This window comes from Cyprinodon tularosa, unplaced genomic scaffold, assembly GCF_016077235.1.
Source record: "Cyprinodon tularosa strain WSP-4 unplaced genomic scaffold, ASM1607723v1 ctg682, whole genome shotgun sequence".
NCBI lineage: Eukaryota > Metazoa > Chordata > Actinopteri > Cyprinodontiformes > Cyprinodontidae > Cyprinodon > Cyprinodon tularosa.
This window is the reverse complement of record NW_024039432.1, coordinates 24,735-43,442: the sequence shown is the minus strand read 5'-3', so window position 1 is coordinate 43,442 and position 18,708 is coordinate 24,735. Positions and strand designations below refer to the sequence as shown.

The 18,708-nt window shown below is 38.6% G+C and overlaps 1 protein-coding gene across 8 annotated transcripts in view; it reads right to left on the bottom strand.

Annotated features, from left to right (window-relative positions):
- Positions 1-18,708, bottom strand: part of myo5aa (myosin VAa) — an 88,054-nt gene that overhangs the window by 66,559 nt on the left and 2,787 nt on the right. For 7 of the 8 annotated variants that reach the window (XM_038267719.1, XM_038267725.1, XM_038267724.1 and 4 more), the window contains exon 1: positions 12,187-12,343. The exons of the other annotated variant lie outside the window; for it this stretch is intronic. In XM_038267719.1, the coding sequence (XP_038123647.1) occupies positions 12,187-12,219 (33 nt within the window). In that variant the 5' untranslated portion in view covers positions 12,220-12,343. Of the gene's footprint in view, positions 1-12,186; positions 12,344-18,708 lie in introns of those variants that run through there. 8 annotated transcript variants of the gene reach the window in all.

Here is an 18,708-nt window from a genome sequence, read left to right as displayed (position 1 = left end):
TTGTTTTGTATGAAGGTTTTAAGGAGACATAGTGACTCTAAGATGACGCTGAATTAAACACCAATTAAAACTGGGACTGATATTGTAATCTTAAAAATGGTGTAAAAATATTGATTTATTTAATGTCTTTTATACGCCATTAGATTTGTTTATACATGTTCTCGTCCTTGGAGAGAAAATCTGCATTTGTCAGAGCCTAAAGAAAAGCAAAAATCGGTTTCTGATAAGTGCGTCTTTATTCATGTTTCTGGATAAATGGCGACCAAATGCAGGGAAACTGCTGGGTGAGCGGGCAGCTACAGTAAAGATCAAACACCTGATAGCTAAAGCCTGAAGGTTATCTTCAATCTGTGAAAACAAAGAAAAAATGAAAAATAACCAACAGGAATCAAACTTTCAAGACGTTGACGGTTGAAAAAAAAGAAAAGATAAGAATAAAGCTCCATCAGTCAAACTTTGGAAGCTCTAGTGAAGAGGAACTCAAATTCAGACGTTCAAAGCTCATTTTTTGCTTTGTTGTTTTTCCTCAAATCCTCCTTAAAGTGAGCTCCCATCACTGAAATATTTAATTACGCTTCATGGATAGGGCAGGCTGGAGCACATGACGATGAGAGAATTTCTGCTGCAAGTCTGATGAAGAATTTCACCTCTTTTTTTTTTTTTTTTTTTTTTTTTTTTTGCCCTCCTTACATAAACTGCTGATGACGATTTGACATAAGCCAAAGAAAGAAGCCTCATTGTAGAAGCTGGGTTTATTACGTCTGATGCTCCATGACTGATCTTTTAAATCATGACTTCCTGGTCACACAAACACTCCTCCACCCGCCCCACTTCTAATAGAACATTAGCAGGAAATGGAGGCTATGGTGGAGACACTGGAGATTGGGCTTCCCCTAATAAGACCATCAAATTTGTTAACTTAACTGTAAATAAAGGGCACAAATATAAAAGATGGAAAAAGGTCCCCATCATTGTGCAGTAAACTGACATTTGATACATCAGCCTCCATTTTAGTGAAAAAAAAGGATCAGTATAAGGATAAAATAATTATAAACATCTCCCCAATGAATACATTTAAACAAACAAGGTAAAGATCTGAATTCAGAAAACTAAAAATTGAAAAGGAAAAGACTAAACAAAAAAAAAAAGATTTAATATCCGTCACAAATGTTTTTATAGTTACTTCCTGCTTATTTGACAATTTATTTGCAGAATTAAGAATAGTAGACTAATGTGCTCATAAAAGAGCAATTGTAACTTAAAAACAACAAAAAAATAATTAAGGCCAAATTCCTCTCCGTTTTTTTCCCCTAAATATAAAAACCATAATGATAAAAATGGTCGTTTGATATACTGTAGCAGAAAATATAAGAATAAATTAGATAACTACCAATGTTGCATCAAAGCATATATCACTTACATCTCTCCTATTTTCACCACAGAAGCAAAGAACGCCTGAATTTTAACCCGGTTTATAGAAGAAAAACAACATTTCTTTAATGCATTTTAGGACAAAAAAGTGTCGATTCTGATCTCGGACTAGCGGATTTGGGCAACACTAATCTATTTGTAATCTATGAATAACTTTAAGGAGGTTAAGGTCATTTCTGCTCTTTAACATTATGCCAGATTAGCACAATCATAAGTAACCTCCAAAAACATTGGCTTTTCGCCACATAAAAAATGTATCTGAAAAAATCTCAAAGTAAAGACTGCTTTCTACAAACCGATTTCAATGAAACAAAAAAATATATAAGTAAATATTGTTTGTATAATTATTCACCAGTTGTTAAAATGAATGTCTAATTCAATACAGGTCAATCTGATTGGATCAGTATAGAATAGTCTGACTTCCTGACTAACACTGAGCCCTGAAGATAAATAGACACTCTAAGGAACTCAGGAAGAGTTTTTAAAAGTATGATTTAGGAGATAGATGTCAAGAACATCCCCCAGAGTTCAGTGAAATCAATTAAATAAAAAATGGAAGGAATATGGCGCAAGTGAAGCCCCTTATTACCCCTACAGCTGAAGGAGTTACAAGCTCCAGTTGCTGAGACCAGTGAGACTGAGCAGACAGAAACGGATGCTTTATGTGAGAGTGGTGATGAGAAAGCCTCCATAGAAGAAAAATCTAATTATATCTCTGCTAGAGTTTGCTAAAAGGCAGGTGAAAGACTCCATGGTCAGGTGGAAGAAGACTTCTTGGTCTTTAAAAACAGACCTTCCCCAATGCAAACACCTCTGTCCCACAGAGAAGTAGTGGCTGGACATGAAAAGTGCTTTTAATACCTGAAACTGGTACAACTTGACACCCTGAGCAGTTTGCAAAGAAGAATTTAGCTAAATTTGCAGTGTGTGATGATATTCCATCCTGATAGAGACGCATCCACAGAATCAGTGCATTGATTGACCTAAAGAGATAAATAATAGTCTAACTAACCATTAGGTTTATTTAGATTTTTGTTTAATTTTGTAAACATTTTTTCTCACTTTTTTCCTAGTCAATCTTTGTGACCCAAATTTGATTAATTTAAGAGAGCAATTAAAGGGGTCATAGAATGATTCTATAGGGTATTTGGTGTTGGTCCTTAAGGTCTCTGAATAGGGTGTGTAACATCTGGTTGGGCTAAACATGGCATATTAGCTGTTCTGTGAGCCCTAATGCAAGCCTGGCTAAAAGCTCTAGAATTAAACGACAGGTTTTCTTCCCTTTTATGGTATGCTCATGAATATTTAGATGAGCTGTGTGCTGATTGGTTGGTTTACAACGAGCGAAGCTGCTGAGCAAAGACGCATCATAGCAACAAGCACTCACTCACTGAAACAACAAACTGTTGATATGGTAGGGTGACCAGACGTCTTCTTTTTCCCCAGACATGTCCAACTTTTCATACCTAAAATAATGTCTGGGGGGGAATTTCAAAGTTGTCTGGGCATTCGAAACACACCGGGCATTCGAACTGAGCAGTCAGCTCCGGGGCTGGTCCGGGAACACCGGTGGACGGGGGCAGGGAGTCAGCGGGGGATGGAGCGACCGAACCTGACCAGGTGACAGTAGCCTGGACACTGGCGGCCCCCCGTGTCCAGGCTACCGTGCTCCCCCCCGCCTGCCATACCGGCACCCTCCTCCGGCTGAGGACGGGCGACTCATGGCTCTCTGCTGAGGTCCGGTCCAGTCAGCGGCATAGATTTCAGGGCGTGACAATAGTACAGGCCAGAACCAATTCGTTTGGATTCGCCCGTTTTATGGTAGAAGTTTAGAATTGTGAGATTTGCAGGGAAAGGAGGCGTCGATGGGGTTTGAGCTTCTCTGAACGTCTATTTCACCCACTGAACTATCGTTATTCATCTATGACAATGTAAACTCTGTTTTACATTCTATGACCCCTTTAAAGGATAAGACATCCAAGGGGGTAAGTATTTATGATAGGTAAGTACTCTATGCCTTTGGAGAAAACTTTTGATCAAATTACAAATAAAACAAACCAGCAGATCAAACAGCAATTCTTAAAAGTTTCAAACATCTAGATGAATTTTCAGGCTCCATTGTAAATATAAGTTTTAACTAACCTTAAAAGAAATGAATAAACCAATAAAAAATGGGAAAACTAGATGTGCATCAATATAAACTGTGTCAGCACATTAAACCATTTTGTTTACTCATTCACCTTTTTGGTCTCTGCAGGACACTGTCCCTGTAGCCAGCCTCCTAGCAACGGGAAGAGAGAGAGGGATGGAGGAGAGGAGAAGGATGGAGACTAAAAATAGAAGCAGGGAGTTTTGAGCAGCATCACAGCTCACAGGGACATCTCTGCACTACTGAGCACACTTCCCGATCCCAATAATCACCTTCACACAGGAAACACCCCAACACTCATTTCGCACTTTGCTAACGCTGAAATGTGTGAAAAAGCAGATTGGTTACTTTCTTTTCATGTGATACACAGTTATGCTGGAGACAAACGAGGAAGGACTGCAGTTTATCTGCAGGGAAACTGAACCGTATTTATATACCAACTAAATCCCCTGGGTCCAAAGGAAAGGAGAGCTGAAGGTTGAGGCTTATATATGCACAAACACACACCCTGAAAATCATTTTGTTGTTTGTTTCAAGGGATTCAGCTTCTATTAATGAAACTCTAGGTTGAAAAGGAGAGAAAATAAAAATGTGATGCGGGAACAGAAACTGAAAGGAAGGTAGACGGTGGGATGAGAGCATGAAGCTGGAGATAAAGAAGCAAAGACGTCAGTCCATGCCTGACATCAGCAGTCACATGACCAAAGCGTCTCTGCACATATGCTGCATGCGGCATTTATGAGGCGGGGAGGAGATCTGAGCATTTTCAGGATGACAATAAGGACGAGAGGCATGAAATCACTGAGACACAATATTCCATCTCAGCACAGAGGTTCTGGTGGGAAATGAACATTCAGCCGATCCACCATTTCCCAGGGCCTTAGAAGGACATCCAATTAATTAATGACTTCCTCTTTACTCAGAAATCTTTGGCGACAAATTCCCCATGACAAAGATTTGACACATGAAGATGACAAACATGGGGTTTTAAATATATTTGTAATAATTATTTAATGCTGTTTTTTACAGCTTTCTATGATGTTTAACCTGTTGATTCTGACCTGAACTCTTTAACGAGTTTTCATCTGCAAAGACTAAAACAACCAGAAGGGGAAAACTAATGTGTGTCCTCATTTGATAGAGTTATTAGAACCCAACACAAAATGACTGAACTACCATTTTATCCTAATCTATCCAACTAAGTACATACATCCACTAATTAAACAGATGTTTTTAAAATAAACTCTTAAATAAACTCAGATGCATCCCACAGGTTTATGCATTTATGGCTACAGATAATAACATGAGATGCTTATTGGGCCAATAATCAGTTTCTTTGTTTTCACAAATATAAAATCTTCGCAGACTGAACTATGGTAACCTGTGGCTAATAAAAAACAGTACAATACAGCTTAAAAAAGTCCTTAAATTAGAATTTTTAGATTTTCTAATTCTAATGTATAAAAATTGCCAAATCAAAATGTTTAAAAGTAAAGGTTTAATAAATCTCAAACTGTTTTAAAAAGAATAATACCGTAAATCCTCTAATATAGGCCCGGGCCTTTATTTCACTCAAGTGCATCGCGGTCCAGGCCTTTATTGGAAAGAGGCCAGAATTAGAGACAGGCCTCTATTGCTATTTGAGCAAAACAGACTACCAGTGGAATGAATAAAAATGAGATTTTGTGTCTATTTGAACCTATAAAACACTAGGTTCATTTATTGAAAAAGTACAGTTACCATGTCTCGCTTGGTTTGAAGTAAAAAAAAAAAAAAAAAAAATCCTCCAATTCTGTTTAATCCTCCTCCTCAGTTTCCTCCTCCTCTTCATCTCTCCCTTTAATCTCCTCATCACTCGCGCTCCTCCTCATGGTCTGCTGAGTGTCTGTTCTCTTCCTCACGCAGACGGGCAGCAGTCAGGGCCTTTCGTCCAGCAGCGCAGGGCTGTGGTACTTGTATGTTACTACCACAAGAATAATGTTGAGGTATGCCCAGAAAAAAACGTTTATAGCCCCGGCCTGTATTAGAGACCGGCCATTATTTACCTCCTCTGACAGCGAGACCGGCCAATGTTAGAGTCCCGGCCGCTAATGGAATACAGGCCAATATTAGAGAATTTACGGTAAGTATAAATTGATCAGGTTCAGGTCTGATCTTTCTAATTTTTCCGATGTTAAGACAAAACCCACAGATATAAGCTTCTAGTTTAGAGCTAACCTGAAGCTATGAAGCAGAAGCTAACTTTAGCATTGTTAGCAGCAAGCGCCGGCACGGTACGGGGGTCGCGGTTCAGAACGCGCATTGCCACGCAGAATACACACGGTCCGGAGGTTTAATATTGTTGTTTTTTTTTAAAGAAAAACCTTAAATAATAAAGGTGTACAGTACATAGCTGTACAGCTGGTGATGGCAAATGCAGATGTTTAGTGTTGAAATGTTAAATTGAATGAATTTGAATGAATTTGACTGTATGATCTGGTTGAACTGTAAAGTGCCTTGAGATGACTTGTGTTGTGAATTGGCGCTATATAAATAAACTAAATTGAAATTGAATTGAGTACAGTAGACAGCTGTACATAGTGGATTACTGTGAAAGGCAAGGCTTGAAAACGTTATGTTGTTATCTGTGAGGCCTACAGCTCATGTTCACAGAGCTATGTGATGTAAAAGGGCACTTTTGTACTGTAGCCTATGGTAAAATCCCCAGAACGACCATGTGTGGCACTAATGCAATTATAAATATACTCCCTTCATGTATATCTATATTTGACAATATGGTGCTTGTTCACTTGTTTTACAGAACGTTGCAGCTATCTCAGCTGAATTGAAATCATAAAAAGCATCATGTTTTTCTGCATGGTACCGAAAACATAGGGTCCATACCGAGGTATGTATTGAACCATTTTTTTTTTTTTTACCGATCCACTCCTATTAGCAGCTAATGGCTAGGCAGTCACAGCATTTTCACTTCTAAATCACATGTATCTTATCTTTCTCACTCTTACTGTTACACAGGGCTCCTGCGGTACAGGTTTAGGATCGGCTCACCTTAAATATTGGTTTAAAGCCCAAATTTCCTTTGATCAACTCTTAGATTCAATACAACTCAATTTATTTCTATAGTGCCAATTCATAACACATGTCATCTCAAGGCTCTTTAGAGTTCACCAAATCATAGTCAGATTGATTCAAAGTTTTAAATCTAAAGAAAACCAGCTGATTGCATCGACTCATTGACTCGAATGCAATTCCTCACACAGCATGCTTGTAGCGACAGTGGAGGGGAAAAACTCCCTTTTAACAGGAAGAAACCTCCAGCAGAACCAGGCTCAGTGTGAGCGGCCATCTGCTGAGGCCGACTGGGGTTCAAGGAGACAGAAGCAGAGATACAGAAAGAAGCAGAGATACAAAAGGCAACTGTTAAAGGCAGCCCCGTCCAGATGACTGAATCAGTTCAAAAGATGCATCCAAACTAAGAACTCAGACTAAATGCACCACCAGCCAAGAATTTAATGTGTTTGTTTTTATTTTCAAAAAGGTGACAAATGCTTTGATCCACCGGTGTGGAGTATTGTGATACCTTCTTTCTGTGTAGGTTTTAAAAAAGTTCTACCCGCAGCTCCTCCTTTTGTCCTAATTTCTATTTTACAATCCTTAGAAAATAAACAAAACCAGTTTATGACAAGAAACAACCAATAAACAAAAAAAAGTCAAGTGCAAACATCAAAATACAGCAGCGGCATCTAGTTTGCAGCTTTTCTTTAACTTTTGTTTCCCACAGTCTTCATATTTATTAGAGTGGCTTATTTTGAAAAAGTTTCTCAATTGATGTGCCATAAAGAAGTTAAGAAATCATTCCTTAAAGTTTAGACAACACCAAACAGAAAGAAATGAACAAAGCTATCAGAGAGAGGAGTCAGAAGGTCACTTAAAGCATTTAACGGCTGCTCTAGAGACACATCGCTAATCCTCGTTTAACTGAGATAAAGGATCATTGTGTGATTAGGCCAATTGAGGGTTTAACACCTACTAATCTTATCATGGACAACTACGCCACATGCTCATCACCTAAAGAGATTATCTAAAACAACTACTCTCTAAAATCCAAGATTTAGACTAGTTTAAACTAAAATAGCTGGAGAATAAACGCAAGTTTGTTTGTTTTTACTGAGCTTAAAGCTCTTCACCTAATCTAATCAAACATACCTTACCTTTTTTCCACAGTTATAAGTCTGTATATTTAGTAATAGTTCTTTTCAGTCATTAATTTCCTTCAGCAATGTCAGTCTAAGATTATGAAAAGACAATTCAGATTATTTCTGCTGCCAGAATTTGATGTGCGAGTCCCAGAGTTGCACATTAGCAGCCGTCCAATACCTGGTTGTGTGCGGCTTCATGCGTTGGCAGTGCCGTGCTGTGGCTGAGCGGGGAGGGGCATCTCAGAGGAGTGTTTACAAATCTGCTCAGAGTCAAGAGCAGATTAGAAAGATTAGCATGGAGCTTTCACTCTTGAACTCAAGGTCCCCTGGCAAGGCTGTGGCATCTTAAAAAGTGTTTTCTGTCCCTAATTTATCAGCTTGAGTCCTGAGGTTAGATTAGAAACTCAAAGTATGATTGCAGTAAGCAACACTGATAGAAATTGGGATGATCTTAGTGCTTTAATTTAAAAGAAAAAAACAAAACCAATTGTTCCTAAAATAATTTACATATAATGCTAAGTACTTTTATAAAAAAAATATCCAAAATGTGGATGAGGTACAATAACAATTTGTTCTTTTCTTCAGATAATTGTCTATTCTTCTATATTTCTGATTATCTTACTTCAGTGACACAAAATCCCCGCTGTGTTTTTTAGATATTGATTTATCCATCAATCCCGTAATTACATTGGTAAAATCTAATAAAAGGGGGAACAACAAATTTGCTTCTGTTTGTTTTTTCACTTCCTTTCATTAAAATCAGCTGAAGATCATCTAATATAAAAATATCTATGAATGACTTTCATCTAGGAAGATTGATGTTAATTAGTACGGCAGAGAAAAAAGTAACTCCTTTCAACAAACTGCTACAAACAAGAATATAGAACTTATTTGTAAATAATTACAAATTAAAATAATAATCAAATAATTTATCTATGTATGATGAAAATATTTTAAGTTTTCCGCATGCGTTTTAAGTTACACCACAATGTTGATATTTCCAAACAGCAACATTGCCTTTTCTAAACTTATTCCATTTGTGGCCCTTCTGGTTTTCCATACCAATTGTACCTATTGAAGGGTTCCACCACAATAGAAGCATATCATCACACCAGTGTTCGTTCTGCTAGTGTAATGTTTAGATTTTACCTAAAAAATGTCATGGGATATTGTGGTGAGACAAGCTGCCTCTTTATCCTAATACTTTAGCAAAGTTTGAGCAAACTTTAAAAAAGAAAACTGAAATAGACATGTTTCCAAACATCGGAGGGAGTTAATGAGGTGATGAACAGCGTAATATCACATGTTTACATTATGCTTGGCTGTACTAGCAAACTAGTGCGGAGCACGGATTAGGGATGGAGCGAGGTTTTAATGAATGTGTTGCAATGAGGCAAGATTAACTTTATGATGGAGCAGTCAGGAGAGAAACCTGATTAGCATGGGACGCTGGAAACCGCTGAGGAAATAATTGGCTATGTCACAGCTTAATAGACAAATGTGTTTCTAAATCTATCCAACTTATTCCATCAGGATTGCAGTGGGGCCAGTTTCTGTCTGCGGTAGTCGGGGGTACACCCTGGACAGGTTGCCACACAGAGACACACAACCGTAAACACACATCTAAGGAAAATTTGGAGAAGCCAATTAACCTATCAGTCCTGTTTTTGGACTGTGGGAGGAAGCTGGAGTACCCAGAGGGAACCCACGCAGGAATGAGGAGAACCCAAATTGGCCTCAGCAGATGGCCGGATTCTGCTTTAGGTTTCTTCCTGTTCAAAGGGAGATTTTCCTCTCCACTGTCGCTACAAGCATGCTTAGTGTGAGGGATTGCCTTCGAGTCAATGAGTCGATGCAATCAGCCGATTTTCCTTAGATAGAAAATTTTTAATCAATCTGACTGGATGATCTGGTGAACTGTAAAGTGCCTTGAGATGACATGTTGTGAATGGGGGCTATAGAAATAAACTGAATTGAATCGAACAAGCAGAAAGACCCAGAAAGGCGAAAGCTGTACAAACTGCACCAAAGTGCAGCCATGTTGTTTCAAAATTATGCATATTTACTTTTTTGTTTTTGTTTTGAAAAAGTCAAAAATTTAAAAGTATGAAAAACTTTTCTTTTATACTTTTGTAAATTCATTTGTATTTTTTAGAAGTACTTCTAATGTGATACTTTAGAATAGGCATAAAGAAACGTTGGAAAATCATCAACAGACCAAAGATCATGCTTATGTCTGTAAAAGGTATAGATGAGAGGCGCCTGTCCCGCCCTTCACTTCTCTGGATCGTCTGTTTGCTTTCCCAAGGAAACCAAACCACAGCTGGGTCCTGAATGAGTTCTCATTGATCTCTTATAGTAAATTCGGTTCTCAAATGCTCTGAGTTTTCTACACTTGTGGCTTCAGAGTGCAGTGACCTAGATCCTTTGAACTGACTTAGGCTACTTTAACACTGCAGGCCTTAATGCTCAAATCCAATTTTTCAGTGAACTCACGTTTTTTGCATTGCCGTTCACATTTCCAAATATATGCGACTTGTACAGTATGTGATCTCCTGTGTGAACTACATTCATAAAATCTAAGTGTCCAGCATGCGCAGGAGAGAACGCAATGACATCGAAAGCCAGCGTGCTCAGTGTTTATGGAAGTAAACATGGATGGCAGTGCCAAATTTCCGAACCTTAAAAACACAATCTTTGCTCTACACATCATCGTCCACCATGGTTGTTGTTTTTCTTCCTGCTTCTGAGTTACAAGACGCAGAATATTAACCTTTGTCTGGTATTAATGTTGTACAGGTCGGGTGAATGTGACCTGGCTGTTTAAATGCAGGTCGCATTAGCAAAACATCAGATTGACGTCGGATTGAGGACCAGAGAGCCAAGTGGCCTGGGTCGCATTGGAAGAAATTGACTGCCAAGAAAAGATCAGATCCACGTCGCTAAGGGGCAAAAAAAAAAAAGAATCGGATTTGGGCTGCTGTGTGAACGTCGCCTCAGTAACTCCTCCTTTCTAAGGAGATATATGGAGGCGTTTCTCATCTTTAGTTGAATTTCTTTAGATGGGAGCAAGATGCATTATTTTAGATCTTCTGGTCTACTTCATGCTGTCATATAGGCTCTATTCATCTAGTAAATAAAGCTTTCCAAACAATGTTTTTATTGCAGTTTATATAGTTTTATAATTGAGTTGATTATGTTTGCAGGTTGATAGGGATAGTTTTTCCCTCAAAAGTGAAATCAACATTGCAATGCTGCTTTTTACCCATAATTATTTGACGGATTTTCAAAGTTTGATGATCCGATATTTTAATGGGAATTTTTCTCTATAGTCCTGATCATTGACATCATTATAAGCTGACTTTACTTCATTTGAATCAAAATCAGCTACATTTCTGAAAACAAAATCTAATAGAAACCAGTAGAACAGCCTTCTTTTTCTAAGGAAGCCCTCGAATTCAAGAGAAAAAAAGGTTTGCTCATGCGTCATCTAAGTAAAGCTTAAAAGTGCCTGAAGTGAAGTTTCTCTACAAACTCTGCTGATCGCAGTAAAAGGAATTTGGACAAAAGGGAATCCAGTGGAAACAGATTAAAACCTTAAGACACGTTAGAATGAGGAGGGTCAGATTGAGCCGTCCAGACAGAAGCAGCGGTATGTGAATCAGATATTCTCCACAAAGTGGTCAACAGAGTCCCAGACTGCAGAGGCCTCGTCACATGATGCCACTCATGTGAGGATCTGCTGTTTTTCTGCTCAGCTGGGCTGACACTGCATGACGCCAAGGTTCAGAGACTTCGCTTCGCGCGGAAGGTTACGAAACGTACGAGTCTGGAGAAAGGATGGTGTGCATGAGACCCAGTACCTGCCAGACCTCTTTACCTTAGAAACCGAGATGCTGCCCAGTTACTAATCCTATTGGTCTGACTCTATAGTGAGCAGGAGAACGGGACGCTGCAGTAACTTTTGTACGGTTGACAACTACACAACTTTTGCACAGGATGCATTGAAAAATAATAGAGTCCAATCTGTGACAGGATAAATTAATTATATCTCAATCTGAAATGAAAAAAATGAAAAGCATAATTTGTCTCACAAAGCCTCGACAGTGATTCAATTTCACCAATCAACCAATTTCTGATTCAAATATGTTTGGAAAGAGTGGTAGAGGTTATAAGCCGAAATCGGATTTATTTTCCAAACAGTAACGTTTCTGTCCTTCTGACTCGAGCAGTTCTACCGTTTTTTGAGGGTGCGCCCGCTACGGGACTGAGGTGGCACCGCATCCCTGACCAGAACAGAAAGGTGTCCAAAATATTCCTTGTAAACTTTTTGTTAAACTGACCTGCCTCTAAAGCTAAACATGTATATTTCTAACCATCACGACTGATAAAAACGCCAAAACTTACTTGAACAAACATATACTCCAGCTCCCGGTTCATCTTGTCAGCAGACCCAACCTCTAACTCATCCTTTGCATCCGGTTAATTGTCCTTACGCCCTCAGCCACAGATGAAAAAGACCAGAGTCTAAGCAACTGAGCAAGGAGCTCTGGAGCAGAACCGTCCCATTGTGCCTGCAGACATAAGCTGCGTTCATGGACGTTCCCTTCACTTCCTGCAGCACATGACTGGCTTTCCCATCTGCCCGTCAACAAACCTCCCAGCTTCCTATATTGATCACATGAGTCAGGAGCCAAATAAGACAACGGCGCTGACTGGGATATGATGAACATGGCTGCAGAGTCTTAACATCATAAAAGAAGCACATAAAAAAAGTCCAACACAAATGATGACATTCTAAAAAATGTGTCCATTTCTATTTCTCTATATACTAGGTTTGCATAAATGAATACCGTACCATTGTGGCGCGACGTGAAAGGGATCAGCCTGAGGTTCTGCTGAGGTGTAATGGAAGCCCTCGTTATCTTCATAGCAACCTTCAGCTAACCTGCTTTGTTGGGTCTGCTGTCTCTCATCTTCTTCTTAGCAAAACTCCATATTTTGTCTCTAGTCAAACAAGTTTGCTGGTCTATCAAGTGCAGTAACACTACGGAGAGTAAACCCAGCTTTAATACCTTAGAAAACCGTTAGGGCAAGCTTAAAAAAAAATATACTAGAATCTCTATAAAACCTGTCACCAAGACGAAGCATGAGGCGCTCTAAAATTTCCTGCAAGATGGTGGCGCTAATTTTGGACATGATAAAACATAGAGGACCTAAAAATAAGCAAATAAATGTCCCCCCAACCTCTGAAAAAGACTTTACGCGTACCTTTTTGTTCACCACTTTTTCCTTCTGACCAACTTTCCACTCTTATTAGCTTCCTTAGAAAAAGAAATGTTGATCTTAAATAACAAACAGTAATCAAACTGAATAGAAATAAACTCTTGATATACAAATTTTTATATCCAAAAGAATATCTATCTATATATGTCAGATGTGTTTAAGATTAAAAAAGTAAAACCTTTTGGAGTCAATAGACCTGTAGTGTTGGTATTAAGTAAACTAAAGCTGTATTTTAGGACATCCTTAACTTAATGCACACTGATTTGAAAAAACATCACTGATGTCTGAGCGGTTGCTTCTTTATAGGTGAAAAATTACTTACGTTTTTTTTCTATCTTGTCAAATGAGAGATATTTACTCTTATTTAAGAAAAATATATTTATCTTAGACTTGAAACCTCCAGTCACATCTAAAAGAAAAACTAAATAAATAGAAACTCCAAAAGTTCAGTATTGCCTTTCAATCATTTCAGTGGGGAAATGCATATCAAAATCATCATTACATAGGAGAAATATTTTAAGCACTGATATGGAGGATTATAGCTTACATGCCATGAAAATCTTAAATTAAATGTCTGTGAGTTAGAATATTATAAAACTTGTTAGTTTTTTGAAAAGAGCATTTTAATAAACTCATTGAGTCACTAACAACGTTTACGAGGACGGAAAGCCACAAAGGGTATAACTAAACAAGCTGGATGCTTATAGAGTTAAATCAGAGCATATTTATGGAGAAATTGGTGGGTAAAAAACAAAAAGACGCTGCTGTTAAACATCATCCAGCTTTGATATAACCTCTAAAGAATTTCCAAACAGCAAAGCAGACCTGCTGTAAGCCCAAAGATCAACCCCTCAGCGTTTTGCTTTCTCTGCCATTCGGTTGTCGTTAAATTTATCGATCCCTTCTGAGATTGCAGATTCAAGGCCTTGTTTCTCTTGCTGAGACTCATGAGGATGTTTTACGTCCCGGTGTGATGCAATGACAGAGCGGTTTCAGAATCATTTCCTTATGGGTCAAAAAAAGGTCAAACATGCTGTTCGTCTGGAATCCTCCTAGGCAGTGATGTAACAGCAGGTGTTTTCTCGTCTCTCAGCTGTTCCTGAATGAGTAACTACTGGGCCTGATTGACATTGCCTGCTTAATTGGGTCTTTGAGGGCCACGTTCGACACATGCCTTCAAAGCCATGTGACACGACTCAGTATCCTCCTGTCCCTGAGAGACCATGCAGGTCTGTGAGCTTCAAGAATTTAAATCCAGCATCTAAAGACAAGAAGACAGAAATCTGGACCTCTGAGGCAAAAGGATTCTGAAACATTAGGATTATTTCCAAACTAAATGACTGATTATCTGTATGGTTTGATTCAACCATCTCTGTAAAGTGCCTTGAGATTGCATGTGAATTGGCCTGTATATAAATAACAAATAACAGCATTGATTTATGATCGGTTAAACTCAATAAGGTCATTTTGTTCAAAACAATCCACTTTGTTTCTAAAGAGGCTTAATTACGGTTCGCTAAAAGCTCAGTGGTGCAAAAAGACAGATCTAAGGTTTCCACAGGAGAGAGGGAGAATCTCAGCAGATAACGGGAAGGATGACCACACTATAAAGTGTTTTTTTTTTTTTTTTTATCCCTTAAAGCTTTGGACCTCAGGCTGTAATTGCTGGATTTGGAAATGTTAGCAGCTTTATAGAAACCCCAGAGTCAAAGTAAGGATCTGCATTACCAGCCAGGTACATATGATAGAGCCTGTTAGCATTATGCTAGGATGCTAAACTGGCTAATCTTTACAGGAGGATGCTCATGACATCTAAAGTTGTGGGTCTAGATAGTGAGGAGGCGAGGAAGTGGGGACAAGTTTGTGCGAAAACGGAGGGATATGAAGGTGAAAAAGAGCTGGGATCCAGGTGGAAAAAGGGTCCCAGCGTTCTCACGCACCTCGCTCTTCTAGCTGGTCCATCTTCACGAGTCATTTTCCACAATGGCGGTCATACAAACAAAACAAGCCGGCAAGGTACCAAACAGGAAACACGCATAGTGTAGAGCGGATGTAGATTTGACCAATCAGAGGCCTCCTGTCTGCGGCACTGTCTGCGATCACATACAATTTTGGAGAGGTGCAGCAGGAAGAGGCGGAAGGGGCGGGGCATATCTGCGTTAACTGCGACACAAGCAGACAACCGGGTTTCTAAGCATAAACCAGCCTTACGGGGGGTAATTAAATCTACATTTTTTGCTTTCTGAATGGCTGTCATCTAACATAGTGTGACATCAACTCTTTCTAATAAAATCAAATAAACATTGTTAATGGGAGGACATCTGGGGTGAAATGTAATTGCCATCGCTTATTGCCTTATATTCCTTACTTAAAGGTATAGTGGAAGATCTTCTTTTTCCAGGTGGATCATCTAAATAAGTGGTCCTCCTAATTGTCAATCATCCTGGTGATATGTTTATGTAAGGCCGTCCTACGTGCTCGTCCCCATTTTCACTTACCAGTGGCGAGTCTGACATAGTGGAAAAAAATCAAATCTTCTCTTGGAAAGTGAGCTTCTATGAGCGATGAAAACAGCAACTTTAAACAGAGCGTGCACGAGGAGAAATGGGCTGCACGCCCTCACACGTGTTTAATAGGCGTTCCCTCTTGGTAGCGGGTACAGGGCTGTGCATGTGCATTTTTTTTTTAAAGTGGAGAGGGCAGGTCTTTTATAAGATTCATGAAAAATCCTCCATTATACTGAAATTTGTTAAAAATGGTAATGAAGAAGAAACTTCACAGAAAAAAAACAACAACTTGTCATTAACTTTATAGTATAAATTCTTTCAAGAAATGTGTTTTTCTTTTGTTCTATGTTTGATATTTCTCATCCTCAGAGCATTTAATGACCTATAGAGGGATTAGGGCTGCAACTAACGATTATTTTGCAAATAGATCAATCTGTCGATTATTTTTCCAATTAATTGATTAATAAACAGATAGCCAAAGGTTTCTTAAAGTCGTTTTTTTTTTTAGGAAATTAAACCAGGTTAAACTAAAACTTTTCCATTTCGGTTCTGGATAGTGCAGACTGACTATTTTTTTCCCCATCTTAAATGCAAAATATTTATACAATTTTTTTTACAATTTTGATATAATTCCTGCTGTAAGTGTGTCGCTCTGTCAGCTACAGGCATGTTTTACAGTCTCTATACTCCAGTTAACGAGCAATTGATTACTAAGTTGACGATTATTTCAATAATCGATTAATGATGATTAATCAGATTGTTTCAGCCCTAATAGGAATGCAAAACTTTGCATAGAAAATAATATGAAATATATGCAATATATACAATCTTACAGTATAAAGATAATGAAGTAACAGAGATGTAGAGTACAACTCTAGAGTAGAGTAGTGTCATTATGAAGTTTAAAAACTTCAACTATCCATTAGCTGATCTTTTATCAGTTATCCTTCCTTTTCATCTTCTCTCTGAATTGTACTGAAACAGAGATTTAAGTTTGTAAAAAAGCGTGTTTGTCTGTGTGTGTGTGTGGGGTGGGGGGTCTTTCCTCAGCTGCCTCAGCACTCCATCCTGAGTTACTGAACACATGAACCAAACCAATTAGCTGCTTTTGAAGTCACAGCATCTTTTATGCAACCGTCCAATGCCGAGTTTGGAAGAAAGCAAAATGAAATGTGCTGAGTCAGCAGTCTTCTATAGGTCGAGGCTCATAAATCAATGAAAAGCCAAAAACCTGTAGAAAAAAAAAAATCTACTGTGTGTTTCTGATGCTTTCGATTGTGTATTTAATCAAAGCTGATTTTCTGAGGCTGTCGTATTTTTTCAGGAGAACATCCTCCCCGTTGGGCACGCCTTCTTCTCGTTTAAGAGCACGGCTTTATTCCCTTTCATTCCATTTCTGATGCCGACTTGTTTTCCACAATAAAACGTAACAGACTCCTGTTTAGAGACCTTCATCTCTGACTCACCTCCCTTCTCACTGAACCTGAGAGCAGACCTGGGTCTAATGTTTGTGGGTGTGAGCATTTCCTCAATGAGCTCCTCACAGACTGACTCCTGAGCACAAAGAGGAGAGTGTTTTCCATCCTGCTGCTGAGAAGTCCTTAATGAAAATGTGCCATTCAAGGCAGAAACTAACTTTAGACTCCCCCTCAGCCACTCAAACAGAAAACATCCAAACTTTTACCTGCAATAAAATCAGAGAGATCGGTACAGGAGAGCAACCTTCACCCTGTCTGTGTACGAAAACAGCTGAACCAAGAAATGCTGAGGAAGACAAAAAATGTGGATCAGGTGAAATATTTTTATAAGAAATTGGAAAAATATTTAATTTTTATGAGCAATACAAGAAAATTCAAGAAATTTTCAAATTTTCCTTACATTTACCATCATTTATGTAAAATGCTGACTCTCTGGCAGGTTTTATTCTTGTGCGAATTAATTGCTGTGAAAGTGAATGTCTGCTGTGACAGACTGTGACTAATTTATCACTTTATGTGTTCGGGGTCTCGGTTGTGTGCTGGCTGTTGTCGCAGGACATAATTACCTCATTTCAGAGCCAACTGCGCTCACACAATTTCTCCTGATTCTTCTCAAAATTGCTATATCTACAGTCCTCCCTCTACACCTTTTTAATTATCAATCATAGTGAGATAACATCACACAGCCGCTTTATTGGCTCTTTTCCTCTAGGAAAATATGGAAACATCAAAAACAGGAAAGCGGTTTAATAGGACTGATCATCAACAGAGACCTTTAGCGATAATACCAGTGGCTAATATACATGATGACATGTTAGAAGAAGACTCCAAACAGGAAAATAAACAATCTAAGGGCTATAACTACCATCACAAAACCTTTTCATCCATTTATAAGAAAAACCTTTTTCTCTGGTAGCCATTTTTTGTTTGTGGCACCAGATCAAACCCAATTAACCACTGCTCAAAGAAAAGCACTGGCATTTTATTCATTGTTTGCCCTTAGAATGATCTTATTTAATTGGATATAGGCAGCACTGCCAACCCACAAACAATGGGTAGAGGAGGTGATGGCACACCTTAAATTACATCTTAGATTTACTTTACAGGGCAATACTAAGAGATATTTCAATGTCTGACAGACGTTAATTTCCTATTTTAAATCTGAATTTCCATCTGCTTCAGCTTAACTGCCAGCTTTACCCCCCTCTTTTTTTATCAGTGTGGTTATTATTGTCATTCAAATTTAGGTAAATTTTGAGCCTACTATTTTGTTCTGTATGTTTTGAATGGGGTGTCTGTTATTTGAATATGGAAAAAATAAATAAAAACACCTTGATTATAAATACCATCACTCCTGATCAATTTATCAGACATGTCAAAATCCATGTTAAATCTTTCAAAGGTTCTTCATCCTTTTGTATTTTAGAAGAAATCTTCAACCAGATGTGCTTTTATTTCAGCTGGTTTACAGTTACCTTTTGTCTCTCTTTTTGTATCTCTGCTTCTGTCTCCTTGAACCCCAGTCGGCCTGAGCAGATGGCCGCTCACACTGAGCCTGGTTCTGCTGGAGGTTTCTTCCTGTTAAAAGGGAGTTTTTCCTCTCCACTGTCGCTACAAGCATGCTAAGTGTGAGGGATTGCCTTTGATTCAATGAGTCG